The sequence below is a fragment of the Notechis scutatus genome, chromosome Z (assembly GCF_049901735.1).
Source record: "Notechis scutatus isolate UNSWTSFEM ecotype Mainland chromosome Z, rNotScu1.2, whole genome shotgun sequence".
Classification (NCBI taxonomy): domain Eukaryota; kingdom Metazoa; phylum Chordata; class Lepidosauria; order Squamata; family Elapidae; genus Notechis; species Notechis scutatus.
Genome location: NC_142025.1, coordinates 133,362,835 through 133,377,751, shown reverse-complemented (window position 1 = coordinate 133,377,751; position 14,917 = coordinate 133,362,835). Strand labels below are relative to the sequence as shown.

Genomic DNA, 14,917 nt, shown 5'->3' with positions numbered 1-14,917 from the left:
GAAAAAGGAGTGTGAGTGGCAGGAGAAAACAGGAGGACAAAGATTAGAGCAACATGTAAAAGAATCAGGACAAGGAAGACCAGGAGAAAGAGAGAGGGATCCATCAGCAAACTTCTAATTTTGGTAATGGCCTCTGACTCTCAATAGTTTGATAGCAACAAGTGAAAGATTTCTACTCTACTTAAATTAGGCTGCTGAAATGAGGAATTTTTTTTAGTAGAAGAGTGTGTATAGTTCTTGAGTTGAAAACATGTAGGTAGTCCTTTTTTTAAGCAGTCATCAAGCAAAGTGGTTACTAAGTGAAACTGTGACTGCATTTATTATCAGACTTCTTCTGTTGTTTGCTTTACTGACTTGCGAAAGTTGTAAATTTGAGGATTGGTAGTAGAGTTATTTTTTCATCAATGTGGTAACTTCAAACAGTTGCTAAAACAGGCAGTCACTAAATGTGGACTACCTATATTAACTGCAACATTTGATAAAAAGCAACATGTTTTAAATATATATTTTTTCCTTAAGTTGTTTGGGATATCAAGGATTTATTATATAAAAAAACAGATTTAAGAAATTGGAAGACTGTCCAGTTCTGATAATTGAGCTAGACTGCATGAAGTGCAACATTTGACTGAAGCATGAATTTAACAAGTAATGTTGCCATTCTACCTGCAAATCATATAAAGAGAACAAACAGTAAAATGTAGCAAAAACAGGGTTGTGTCAGAGAGAGACGCATGGAGCTGATTGAAAAACAGAGTAATAGATTCTGGTACAGATTTTGCAATGCAGCAAACATTAGATCATACTGTCCTACACAAAATGGATGTTATAAGCCAAGGGTCTTCAAACTTGGCAAGTTTAAGACTTGTGGACTTCAACTCTCAGAATTCCTGAGCTAACATGACTGAAGGAGATATCCTGGGAGTTGGAAGTCCACAAGTCTTAAATTGCCAAGTTTGAAGACCCCTGTTATAAGCAGCAACATTTCTAAGAGAGTGCAGTAACACAATATAGAGCTCACCTGTGGATCATATTGTGCGAATGCAGGTAGGCAAGTCCCTGCAGAGCACCATGCGTTATGGCTGCAATCTCTACTTCCTGCAGTGGTTTCTTGTGCACTAGGAAAGAAAGAGAGGGGGAAAGAACATTATTTAAAGGTCTCAGAAAAGTTTTGGAAGACTGGTCTCTTCAATTAGTCTTGGACTCACCTTCCAGCAAATCTGAGGCTGAGCCAAGGCAGTATTCCATCACCAGCTAGTGAATTAAGAGGAAATTTTAGCATAGGGCAAATAAATCATTTAAACTTCAAACATCCTGTTCCAATCAGGGCTCCGGGAGCCCAGTATGCCAATTCCATCTTGTACCTGGCATTTCCAATTCACTAAGAATATAAGAACCCCCACTATATCAGACCAAAAGTCTACCATTCTTGCATCAATGACATCCAGACATCCCCCGGCAAAAAAAAAACCCAAAATACCACTAAAAACAATTTTCTCCATGATTTTCAAGAAAGGAACCAGCACTCTATTGCACTGCAATTCCCTCCCTTAAATTGCACTAAGGTTTCAGGCAGAGAAGCAAGAAATCCAGTCATCATTCAGGCCCTTTTCAAGACTTCCCCAAAGCCCAGTTCATCTGCATTTTCACTGCGTATCTTCAATTCTTGAAAAGGCTTTCTGTAATATATCACCTCAATGGCTTAAGAATGATCTGTTTCACTCTCATCTTACCCATGCTGTATGTTCCCGTAAGTAGCAGCCCTTGTATTCAATTGTGTTTGGGTGTCGTAGCTTTTGCAAAAATTTCACCTCCTTGATAATGTCCTGCCATTTCTGGAAAATACAAAGAGAGCCTGAGCTCCCATATATACTTCTACATTTCGAATAAAGGAGAGAATATTACAAGATGCCTAGAAAATTTGAAAAGCAGGAGAACTGGATTACCTAGGCCAGGGACAGGCTAGAAGTTAATGGTCAACACAACTGTTAATAGTTTAAAAAAGACCAACCTCATTAGACTGCTTCCCACTGTAGGACATCTTCTTAATAGCCACCACTTCATTGTTGCGTATGTCTCTAGCCTGAGGAAGATAATGAGAGTAAACCAAAGAAGGATGATGAAAATAACTATCTGCATCCACAGTCACGTTCAGAGAGGAACTTTATTCCTACGCCTGGAAAAAATACAGTTCAAAAGGAGTAAATTTCACATCGCATGGTGAATCACCCATTCTTAGAACAGAGATGCCCATGAGGCCAGAGATACATGGGATTGGTGAGTACCCTATAATCCATTTAAAGTTACAACATCTCTACTAAATCAGACCAGTTCATCTCCCCACTTCTGATCATGGCCAATCAGATTCTATCAGCAAGATGTGGAGAAAGTTCCTCCCACTATTGCTCTTCAACATCTAATATTCAGTGGCAGTGGTCTTCTGATGGGACGGGACCCCGAAGCAAAACTGATTCTACTGGAAGCAAAGCCAATGGGAAACAGTTGTGTTAAATGATCTTGGCAAAGCTTGAGCATGAGCATTAACACTCCTTTGGCACTCACAAAGTAGACAGCTCCAAAACTGCCATGACCAATCTCCCGCAGGTCAACAAAGAGCTTCTCAGGGTCATCCTTGAAGAACAGCTCAGCCACTTCAGGGTCCTTCAAACTGCCAGCCCGGGCATTAGACGGCATGGCTGCCGTGGATGAGGCTGGGCTTCACTGTTGCTGTTCTCCTACAGTGGGAAACAAATATTAGCAAACTGAACCAGATGGGTATAAATTAGGTAATGTATTCTTATTTATAAGAATGTAATTCAACGATATCTGATGCCGCCATCTTGCTGAAGCAAAGCAAATCCTGAGAACTTTGCTAGAAGGGTACAAATATACGAAAATTATACTCCCATTTGAAGAAATAGGTTCAAGGACGCATGCAATCCTGACAAAGCCCAGAAAGCCTTTTCAAAAGGATTCTGTAAGCACCTACTCCTATTCACAGAAATAAGAGATCTGAAACAAGACAATCCGTGAGAGATGTTTATAGCGGTAAGGCCATCAATGCCAAATGGAGATGGATCTTGCTGTGATACAGAAGGTAGAATAGTCTTTGCTTGTTCAAATTGGGCTTCTGCTATTTATGTGGCAGCATTCAACTAGTAATTGTTAGGATACTGAAGTACCAATATCAGCTCTACTTATCTCTACATATCCCACTTTTCCAGCTCTAGCTCAAAATATGCTTGTGCTTTATTCTTTCTATGAAAATCCAGGAGTTTTCGATAAAGTTATACCTACTTTCCATAGACACAGAAATCAGATTTGCCCCTAATTTTTGGCCACTAAAATAATAATGACAGGAGCACATTTTCTCTTTCTCGTAAAGCAACTCATGTTTCAGTCTTGTACTTGCGCGTCCCACTTTTATATTGCAATGGGCACCGATTTCCGTTCAAGTAATAATATTCTCATCTACTGAGTTTACCAGATTGGTTATTTGCATTCATTTCTGCGCTATCTTTATTGAAAGGAGAGATAAAGACAATGATATCTATTTTTAAAAAAGGACAAGCCTTTGGAGGGCTTGCTAAATATTGTCAGTTTTATTTTTAACTGAATGTTATGTTAGCTGAGTCCAACTCAATACTGCCATGTTTTTTGTCCATTAAAACTACTCTGTTACTCTTAAGCAACTCCTCCTTGTGTAAAATGAAGAAATTGGCTATAAGAGATTAAAAAGAATTAGAGGAACATAGACCAAGGGATTTCTAGATCCTTGAAAATTTTACTTGGTATTTATTAGCTGGGAAACAGACAATTCAGTCCTTTACAAAGAATGTAGTGAGAATGCAAGTTAGTTATTTATGTATAGCCCAAATTGAGCCACAATGGTGCAGTGGTTAGAGTGCAGTACTGCAGGCTACTTCTGCTGACTGCCGGCTGACTGCAATTTGGCAGATCAAACCCCACCAGGCTCAAGGTTGACTCAGCCTTCCATCCTTCCGAGGTGGGTAAAATGAGGACCCAGATTGTTGGGGCAATAGGCTAACTCTGTAAACCGCTTAGAGAGGGCTGTGAAGCACTGTAAAGTGGTATAATTGTTATTGGGGTACACCAATCTCTTCATTATTGTGCAATGTCACCCAAGTGTTAATTTTTATGAACATCACATGCATGCACAAGAACTATTGACCACTTTAATAAGCAGATATCAAGAATGTAATGAGAGAGAAAAAAAGTATGTAATTCACAAATGCAGGCAAATATACGTGTCCCTGGATAATGTTGCAGGATCCATTCTGGATCGGTCACGGGACCAAAGTTTTAATCTTCCGAGCTTTTGGACTCATGCTGGAGACCATCCTCAGGGAACTTCTCTCTAAAGGAATGTCAAACCAGTTCCCCGAGGATGGTCTTCAGCAGGAGTCCAAAAGCTCAGAAGACTAAACTTCTGGCCCCGATGACCGACCCAGATTGGATCCTGCAAGAGTGTAACTGTTTCTGGAATATGTGAGAACAGCTGTATCAGATGACACTGCCCCATACAAAAAAATTGCTCCTTCGCTGTAAATATTCTTTTGGAAATGGTAATTTTTCTACACTCTTTTCCCATCTTCCAGTCTGCTATATCTACAGCAGATTTCTCCAACTTGGTTCCCTTCAAATGCACTAGACTACAATTTCCATCCAACATCGTCAAAAACTTCTTGGGAAATTTTTAAATTTATAATCTAGAAATCTAGATGAAACCCTTTGGTAGGCACATTCTGGTTAAAAGCTACTTACACAACATTTCTAAAGTGAGCCCTTTAAAAGCTAAAGATATACATTTAAAAATTGATACTTTGAGCCTCTGAAACAAGATGGAATAAATGTTAAATGTACAAGAATATTTAGTCTAATCACAAAATAACCATGTGGGTAAAAAATGAGCCACACTCCAAAAAGCAAGAGGAAAATGTGTGTCCTACCAAACAGATTACTCTTTTTGTTCTCAATCCAATGGTGAAGAACTTAAGATTCCCAAAATGTCCAACAGAAGAAGCCTGGCAGATTCATGAGCAAGAAAACTTACTTGCCAGCAGCTGACATGAATAACAAGGATTGTAGTTGCAGTCTTGAATCTCTTGGTTTCTCTCATGTCTAGTTCATTCAAAAATCTTCATGAGTATCTTTGACTGCATTTCTCCCCACATTAAGGATGGTCCAATCACAATTCAGAATCTAATAACTTAATCTTAATCCAAGAATAAATTCTGGAAAATATCAGCTCCTCTCTAGTTAACTACACTTCAGAAGTTCAGCATTTTCCTTATTTGCTCCTTAGAAAAAATCCATAGTAGTTAATCAGCAGCACAAGTTATCAGGATCCAAAGTTTCCCAGAAACCATCTTGTTGCACCATTCGCTGTACAGTGCAGCATCAAACAGGAATACCCAGTAAACTTTACAGGTAACAAAGGTCTCTTTCCATTACCAAAATAAACTGTCTACAAGCTGCCTATCCTCCACACTGCTGCTTTAACTGTCAAATGCATAAAGCACCAGGGTTTCTATGCAGATAAAGAGCTTGACAGACCAGGTCTGCAGACCTAGTCTTATCCCTGGGAAGCACAGCCACCTAGATGGGAGGTTTCTCACACCAAGTCTTCCCCCTTGACTGGGTTGCAACTGAGGAGACTGAAAAAAAATAAGACCCCGCAGCCTTGCTGCAACTTTAAACTTTGTAACAACTACAGAGTCCCCCCCCCCTGTTCACTCTCTGGGATGGGCAGTGATTGCTGGACTGACTCCAGTGGGTTGAAATGAAAAATAAGGAAATCAACAGTTTGCAGGCAGGTTATGCCGGTCAGAGGAAATCCTTGCATTGTTCAGTTGCTTCCCTGGGAACAATCTAAAGAAGAAGAAGAAAAAAAAGGCAACGTGTAAGGCTAGCCTTGGCAGTGATACTACTGGCAAGAAAGCACCTGGAAGGATTCCTGTTGTGGTGGTTGCTGCCTGGCCTGCACCAAACTGGCCAAAAGTTAAGGCAGACCCCGGAGATTAAGTTTTCAAAACGGGGCTATAAGGGTAGGGAGGCCTGTAATAAGGAATCGTTTGGAGTTCAGCAACTTCACAAACAGTTATGCGTCCTACCAAAAGAGCACACAAACTGCTTAATCTCTTAAACATGAACTTGCTCTTTGGCAGGCAACAAGAGCAGAGAATTATTTCACCCGTTTACTTTAAATGGAGACTCATGAAGTAGTTTGTATTTAAGTCATGAATCCTAAAAAAATGTTTTTGTTTTTAAAAAAACAAAACAAAAAAAACCCACTCCGAACTGAATCGAATCATTTTATCAGCTGTGTTGAAATACTACATTTCCAAGAATTAACAGCAATAGAATAATTGAGTATACTTAACTTGAAAACAATTTACAACATTTAAAAGCATAATACCCACGGTATCTAACCTAAAAACACAAGAACTTCTGAATGGAAAAAAACCAAACCCTCCCCTCAGGAGAGTCTAATTTATTTTTATTTCACATACACTGCAGAGTGCAACTAAAAGCAACATCGACAAGAGGAAGAACCTTCTCTTTAGACGAAGTTACTGACAAAGCCACGCATGCTGTTTTTAAAGCATATTATTTTGGCTCATGTGTTTCATCTATTTATAGTGTAACAGTAAAGGCAAAACCTTCAGTGAACTAAGCACCCATAATCAGAAAGATATGGGTTCTTCAACATCTGCAGAAACTGCTGCAGGAGCTCATCGAATGATTCAGGGTCAGATATCAACAATATTTTGATGATACCCAACTATATGTCGTGACCCTGGGCAGTCTTGTTCCAATGTCTTGGAGGTTTTGTTGTTCTAGATGGGGCAGAACAGGCTTAAATTGAACTCTAGCAATACAGAGCTACTGTTTGTATGTTGGGATTTATTTATTTTTATTAAATAGATATTTATATGCTGCCCACCTCACTATCCGCATCCCTCTATGCCCCTTGTTTTGTCTCTGGATGAGTTTGACCTTCCTCTGAAGGAGCAGGTTTGTGACTTGGGGGCCCTCCTGGACTCGTGACTCTTGCCGAATCAGTAGTCAGAAGTTGTGCTGTGAGGGCCTTTCCCCGGTTTTGGCTTCCATGCCAACTGCAGCCTTACTCGGGACGGGAGGACCTGACTAGAGTGGCTCATACTGTCATACTAACCATCATCCGGTTAGATTACTGCAATGTATGCCACATTCCAGGTACAATTTAAAGTGCTGGTTTTAATCTATAAATCCCTCCATGGCTTTCTGCCAGGTTACTTACAGGATCATCCCTCTCCATCAGGTCACTTTGTGCCAGGAGAAGCATTTGGTTGTGTCCCCCCCCAATTAAAAAAAATCCCAAAACACAATTTTTCTATGATAAGGCTGGCCTTCTGGAATGGCATTTGGTTGGCGATGTACCTATCTCCAATGTTATTTGCTCTCCGGAAAAAGTTGAAAACAGAGCTTTTCTGGAGGGCTTTTGAGGCCAGATATTGTATTGTTTGAAGATTTACACAGTTTTATTTAGATTATCGTGTTTGTTATTGTAAGCCACTGATAAAGTCTTTTTAGGATTGCAGCACAATAGAAATCAGATGAATAAATAAATGGTTGGATAAGATTCTCACGGAGTAGATGGACTATAAGGAATTAGTTTTTAGGTAAGGAAATGAACCGTCAAAGCTTTCCAACACCAGAAATTTAAAGAATGGCAAACTGTAGGAACTGAAAGTCCTTAAGTACCTGGGTAGTAAAGAGCAGTGGTTTTCAACCTGGCTAGGGGATTCCGGGATCTGAAGTTCAAATATAAGTCCCAAAGGTGCTTTTTCAAGACGCAACTGGACTTTCTGGTTTTTCTTTGAAGTCGTTTTATCTCATCCAAGAAGCTTCTTCACCTCTCAAGAGAAATGTCTTCAAAGAAAAATGAGAAAGTCCAGTTGCCTCTTGAAAAAGCACCTTTGGAACAACCATGACATGGATGACTAAGAACTTCCACAGACATTTAGCTACGCACTTTGGGATCAAAGCTGAAGTAGCTTCCTGGATGAGAAGTGAAACATCTTCAAAAAAAACAAAAACCCAGAAAGTCCAGCTGCCTCTTTAAAAAGTACCTTTTGGACAACCATGACCTGGATGACTGAGAATCTCCATAGAGGCATATCGTAAGGTTGAGAAACATTGGTAAAGAGGATCTCAACATTTGTGGCTGGAAATTGTGACATGCATGATGAGTAGGATAAAAAAGTCCATTTGTGCAAGTGTACTCTATATTAATCTACATTTGTAATGGCTCCATATCTTTCCCCATTCCACAACAAGAGTTTCTTTGTTTCCTGACAATACAATTTGTGAAAGATGGGAAATACCAGTAGTCTCTCAGTAGTTATAATATGCATAAAGACCTCTGAATTGTTCTAGGTTTATCCTTCTCACTTTGAAAATGTTAATCTTTGGCCACTAAAGCAGGATAAAATGGAAGAATTGATGGAAATCCTAGGAGAAATTGAGTGGAAAATAAGTGACAATGTTCTGTTGTGCAAAAGCTAGAAGTGACAATGTCAGAGATGGAGAAATGAAAGAAGAGCCACCTCAGTAAAGGAAAGATGAAGGAGACACACTAACATCTGTTGCTGGACTCTGGTTGCTGTAATGGAACTACGCTATAGTAGCAGTATATTTGTATTCTTTAAAGACAAAACCAGGAAAACTAATAAGAGTTCTAAAAAGAAATCATTAACAGTAGTTTTTGCTGCTGTCTTCAAAAATTATCTACAAGCAGTCCTAAATTTATGACAATTGGGACTGGAACTTCTGTCGCTAAGAAGTGTGCTATCATATCTGATTTTATTATATATTTTTTGCTGCATTGTAAGTAAATCTGGCTTCTCCCACTGACTTTGTCAAAAACCAGCTGGGAAGGTAGCAAATGGTGATCCAGTGATTGCAGGATGCTGCAATGGACGTAAATGTGAGCTGGTTGCCAAGTGCCCAGATTGGAGTTACATGACTACAAGGACACTGCAATGGTCATTGGTGTGAGGACCAGTTGAAAGTCATTTTTTTCAATGCTAGCATAAACTTCAAATAGCCACTAAACGAATTGTCACAAGTCGAGGACCACCTGTATTGTTATTTGTATACTGGCCATCAATATGATTGTTTTAAAAAGCCAATTAAAAACCTGGGTTGTAATGATCTTAGACTGATCCAATGTAGTTAGTGGTACTGGACAGATCTTTCTTATTATGACACCCTGACTTAGTCGGTTGAATCAATTAAGAGAAATACTGGCATATTTATACAGAGCCCTTCATTCCCTTTCAAATTTAAATAAAATTTAAATATTTAAATATTCATTGTGCGAGATATCTTGATAATGCAGGATAGCAGTTAACTTCAATAGGGCTGCCCATTCATTGCTTTCATTCTTTGGTACCCTGCTTATTTTGGTGCTTTCTTGCAATGCTTTCTGCATGAGTGAAAAAGAGGGCTGTGAAAATATTTACAGATCCCTCACATCCTGGACATAAACTGTTTCAATTTATATTCTCAAAATGATACTATAGAGCAGGGGTCCCCAACCACCGGGCCCCGGACTGGTACCGGTCCGTGGATCATTTTGTACCGGGCCGCAAAGAATGAAAGTAGGGCCTACTTTGCTTGGGCGCCGCCATCTTGTTTTGACGGCGCTTGAGAAAGTGCTTCCAGGTGAGCTTGTCGGTCGTCGGTTGGAAAGCGGCGTTTGGGTGCTGAAGGAATCCTCGCGCCTTAGTTTCGTCGAAGGGTGGGGGTGGCTTCGAACGAAGAGCCGTCCCGATGGCAGTGGAGTCTCGCGTTACTCAGGAGGAGATTAAGAAAGAGCCTGAAAAGCCCATCGACCGCGAGAAGGTACAAAGGAGGAGTTGAAGGTGGCGGGGAGAAGTGGGGGACGGCTGGCTGGCTGGCCGCTCGGCTCGCCTTGGTCGTGCGTGCTGATGCTGGTACCGGTCCGTGGATCATTTTGTACCAGGCCGCAAAGAATGAATAATCGTGAAACTGGTCCCTGGTACAAAAAAGGTTGGGGACCACTGCTATAGAGCACTGCACATCAGAACAATTAGACAAAGAACAGTTTTTTCTGAATGCCATCACTCTGCTAAATAAATAATTCCCTCAACACTGTCCAACTATTTACAAAGTCTGCATTACTATTACTATTAATCTTCTCATCACTCCTATCACTCATCCCCTCCCACTTGTATCCTTACGATTTATATTGACTGTCTCCTTGTATGATTTGATAGCTTATTTGTACCCTTATGATTCTTGATGAATGTATCTTTTTTTTTAATGTACACTGAGAGCATATGCACCAAGACAAATTCCTTGTGTGTCTAATCACACTTGGCCAATAAAGGATTCATTCATTCATCCATTCATTCAAGCTTTCCATTGGAATTATGAAAGTTAAAAAGCTCTTGCCGTCAAACTCATTTTTAAAAAAGGCATTTTTATTTATAACTCTCAGATACAAACTCTAACTTTCTGCTATTATGGAACCCAAGGTAGTAGATCTAGCATTCTTAGGCAAGGGGCTACCAGGGACTTCTGAGATTCAGATCTGTTTTAGAACCTGGATGGCTGCTGCATCAAATGCTTGAGATTGTGTCTTGGGACAGAAAAATTCAATGAGGCATATGTTAAGATGTTACTACTGTTTCTGTCTTCTGCTCCCCCTACATTATTCTCTACATAATTATTCAAATGTGATTCCCAAGAGGTTCAGTAGCAGACACAAGATTGTATCTTAGGTGTCCCCTTCCCCCAATTATCCTGCACTGGGTTTTTTCCCTGTCAAAGGTTCAAAGAGTTTTTATGCCAAAGATGGTTCCCCCTCCAACTTATATTAAGATCTTCTGAATTGGAAGAAGAAAGTGCCTACTGAGATACCTGTGGGTAACTCAGGAGCAACCCCTAGGGGTTATATTCTACCACAACAGCATGTGATAAAAAATAATGCTTTGGGAACACACTGCAGTCATTTTCAGAGATTTTGCTGCAGCCGTAAGAAAATTATATTAAGAAAGGATAGATGAGATCCTTCCAATTCTAATAAATGCCCTAAGTAATGTTTTATTTCACTAGCAAGGAAGCTAGTTTTTTTGCATAAACTGCTCCATTTCTTAAATGTATCACTGTGAGAAACTGGAATGGGAAAATGTGCTGCAGTCATGGAAAGGATATAATATAGAACCTCACCAAAACAGGAATTAAAGGGTAAAAAATAAAGAGAAGCTCTGGATATTCTGGAAAGCACTTCCACTTTTCACTTATATCTGAAAAGGAACTTATAATAAAGGAGGAAAGATCTAAAAGTTCTGTCAAAGGGAGAAGTTTCCATAGCTGTTTTTTTTTTTTTTTTTTACAAAGCATGCAATTTATTTATCCAGGTGTCAGATATGATTCTAAAATTTGCAATGTCTAAATAAAGAAATCCAGCTTATTAAAGATGTTTTGTATTTGTCATCTTACAGCACACCATGGAAGCTGTGCAAACTGAGGTGAACCCAATCACAACACACCAAGTAATTCTTTTCTTTGAAATTTCAATTTCAACTGCTACCCTGAAGAGTACATGAGCTTTTTTCTCAGGCACAAGACTATCATTTGGCTCAAAATAAGAATTTTCTACATTTCTTTTTCTTAATGTGAAAATCTAGAGGAAATTGTCATCAAGCATCATCTTTACAAAAAAAAATTGGACTTTACAATCTAAATATTTTTTATGAAATAGTATCTCATTTATAGAGAAATTAGAATTATGAGCTAGTTTACCAGAATTCTGATAGTATAAGTTGTCCATCTCTGCGTGGATCCGCCTACCAGGGGGTGGAGATAAACCAGGAAACCATATTAGTAGTTAGTTTACTATTAAAATCCCTGGTTTGAAACTCTTTCAACAAGTAAGACACTTAAGACAACAATAAATCACTTAAAATTTTAGCTTGTTAAGAGATCAATATCTAGAAATTCTGATTGAGACAAAACACTAATTAAAACATGGTCATTTCCTGTTATTTAGTGATTCCTATTAGCATGGTGAACTAATCATTTGCAGTTGGGTATAAATGTACCAACATACTTATTTGATCCCAATATGCAAAATTCTGTCCAAGGGAATATATGATAAGAAATATCTCCAGGGAAACAATGATTGTGGGCTGCTGATAAAATAAACATTACTACATTAAAAAAACAAAGTCAGTAACTTTGAGAAATTTATTTTCAAAGATGCACAAAACGCACAACAACAAAATAGCTAACCATAGATTAGTGTCTAGTGGACAAGAAATCTGAACAGACTGCAGCAGCCAGCAGATTTATAAATTGTATGTTTCTTTCTAGACAATAAAACAATGCTGTCATTAAAATAGATGTAAGCAATAATGGCACAAGCCTTACATAGCTTGCCAAAAGTTACTTATTTTGAGAAGAATATGATACACAAAATCATCCCTAAAATAAGATATTTAAAATGAAACTTTACTGGGTGTATCTCAGGAGACAAAACTGTTCTACCTAGCTTTCTTTCCAATCTTTAATGTGAGAACCATGTCCCAACACCATGCAACCCTCGAGTAAAAAACACTCTAGGTCAAGGAATATAATCCATAAAGAAGGAAGCCCTAAAACCTAATGCTTTTCACCAATGGTCCTTGATAAAATAGTGGCTAGTCATCTTAGCATTTGTGTACAATTATACACAAAGCCTAGACAACTGAAGAAGTCCTATTTTAATTAGTATAAGATAACAGCACTCATCTTACTAACATAGTGGCAAAGAGACCATCCATTTCCATTTTGGAAAAAGTAACTGCTTTTTCATATTCTGTTACACACAAATACTATCTTTAAACAGCATTTTTATTGCTCTAATGCTTCATACATGGAAATCAGAATTAAACATTAAACAGTTTTTAAATATTAAAATGAAAACCAATGAAAGCTAAGTATTTAAATGATGACTATATGGATGAATGTGAAGTTGGATTTCTTTACTCATGGACCTGGCTTTCTTTGATAAATATTATACCATTATTAATTCACTTCTATCTGCTAAATAATTTGGGGCTGGGAATGGTAAATTTATATATTAAGCCCAACTTTTCTTCATAATTAAGCTAGCTTCTTTAAATAGCAGAATATGATGATCATTCAGAAAAAAAACACAAAATTTAATGGTTTAAGGAACTCAATAGGATCCTCCCCATTCTTATATACCTCATGCTAACTTCCCAAATTCTGTCATTATAGGAATATTTAAGGGCATAAAATAGCTCTGGTACATTAAAACCAGTACAGGAGTCGAGGCCTCTGACTAGTCCAAGGAGAAAAAAGTCTAAGAGACTATAGACAGATGATTTCCTAGGTTCCCTGACCCTGAGGTTCCAAAGGAGAGAAAACCCAAGTGGGTGAGGAACCCTAGTGGAATTTTAAGAGAGGGCTGATTATACATGGAAGGTCTGGGATGAAAAACTTGATCCTTTTTCCCTCCTGCAGGAAGATGTTAGGCCCAGGGCCCGAGCCCTGGAAAACGGAACTCTTCTTTCGTCTCTTGCCTTGCAAAGCCTTCAAAGAGGGGAAAAAACATGAAGAGGAAACAGAATATGTTTCCCAACAGAGACAATATGATTTCTGACTTATTTGGAAGGACAATTATAGGAGAAAGAAGGTAAGAGCAGACAGACAGAAAAGCAGATTGTTTTCCTAAACTGGTGCAATACAATCTCTTTTGTTCTCTAAACATTTCCTTCTCTCTTCACTGCCCGGCCTTCCCATCCCACAAAAATACCCTTCCCTCCCCCCTCCACACTCTCCCCTTAACTGCGTGCTTGGGTCTCACCTGTAAGTCTCCGCAGCTGCCTAGATATTCTTCCCCTTGCGGCTCCAGCTCCAAGATATTGGGGGTGGGGAGAGTACCCCCAACTACCTCCTCTTCCCTATTCCCTCCAATCAAGGAAGAGGGTTTAGAGGGAACTGTCAGTGGTTCCCCTGGAAAAGGAAGGCCTCTGGATGGGAAGCACAGGGTATCTACAACAGCTGCCCTCTGAGCCTCTCCTTCCCTCCCTCTTGTTTGGGTAGGAAAAAATTGTTCTGCTGAAGTGAAGACATGCAAGTGGCTAGGTAACCGGGGATGCGATGGAGGTAGCCCTGTAAAAGGATGCAGCAAGAGTCTAGGGCCCTTCTGCAATGGTTCTAATTCAGGGGGAGGGAGAGGGAGGGGGAAAAAGCCCACCCCAAATTGGAAGGCGGAGGGGTGGGGGTGGAGGAAGAAGACAATCGGTATCAGCCCAGTAGCTCGCTTTGCAAGAGGGATGGGCTGCAAGGGAAAGGCGTCGTGGGCTTCATAGGATGCTGCTGCAGTCCCTTCCAGCTGTTGGCGGCTGCCTACAGATGTTTACAGATGAGGTATAAGGGACCTACAGATAACGGGCGAGGAGGAGAATTGCAAGACCCTGCAAAGGAGATTGATAGAGGTCTTTAAGGGAAACCTGCGGGGCGGGGGAAGGGGAACAAAAAGGAATGAGAGGTCAGGTGGGCGGGGGTGGAGTGGTCCCTATAAAAGGCAAAGAGATCCTTTCAGAGCCAGGGAATGGGGGGGTGGAAGAATGGGAAAAGGGAGGAGGTCTCTACAGGGGAGGGTGCTGTGGGGGTGGGGGCCTGACTCTATCCGGCCCCCCCTCCCCTCTCTTGCCTCTTCGGGTTCCTCCGTCTGCTCCCTCCCTCTCACTCACTCCAGTTGTCCCCAAATCCAAGATGGCGCCCAAGGCAGGAGCAAGACCGGAACCAAGGCAGAGAAAACGTCAGGCGCATGCGTAGAATGAAGGGGGGCGCCGAAGAAGAGCGCACAGACGCG

At 40.0% G+C, this 14,917-nt stretch overlaps 1 protein-coding gene across 7 annotated transcripts in view; it reads right to left on the bottom strand.

The window, feature by feature from the left end:
* The window catches only part of TAOK2 (TAO kinase 2), a 40,769-nt gene extending 25,915 nt beyond the window's left edge, over positions 1–14,854 (bottom strand). For 2 of the 7 annotated variants that reach the window (XM_087944979.1, XM_087944975.1), the window contains exons 1-7: positions 13,904–14,849; positions 5,072–5,889; positions 2,560–2,732; positions 2,009–2,080; positions 1,731–1,832; positions 1,206–1,251; positions 1,019–1,115 (exon numbers count right to left, since the gene is read on the bottom strand). In XM_087944979.1, coding sequence (XP_087801105.1) covers positions 1,019–1,115; positions 1,206–1,251; positions 1,731–1,832; positions 2,009–2,080; positions 2,560–2,691 — 449 coding nt within the window. In that variant the 5' untranslated portion in view covers positions 2,692–2,732; positions 5,072–5,889; positions 13,904–14,849. Of the gene's footprint in view, positions 1–1,018; positions 1,116–1,205; positions 1,252–1,730; positions 1,833–2,008; positions 2,081–2,559; positions 2,733–5,071; positions 5,890–9,676; positions 9,701–11,835; positions 11,880–13,903 lie in introns of those variants that run through there. The other 5 variants (XM_026682215.2, XM_026682209.2, XM_087944976.1 and 2 more) reach the window with 4 other exon arrangements.
* Positions 14,855–14,917: the final 63 nt, after the last annotated feature.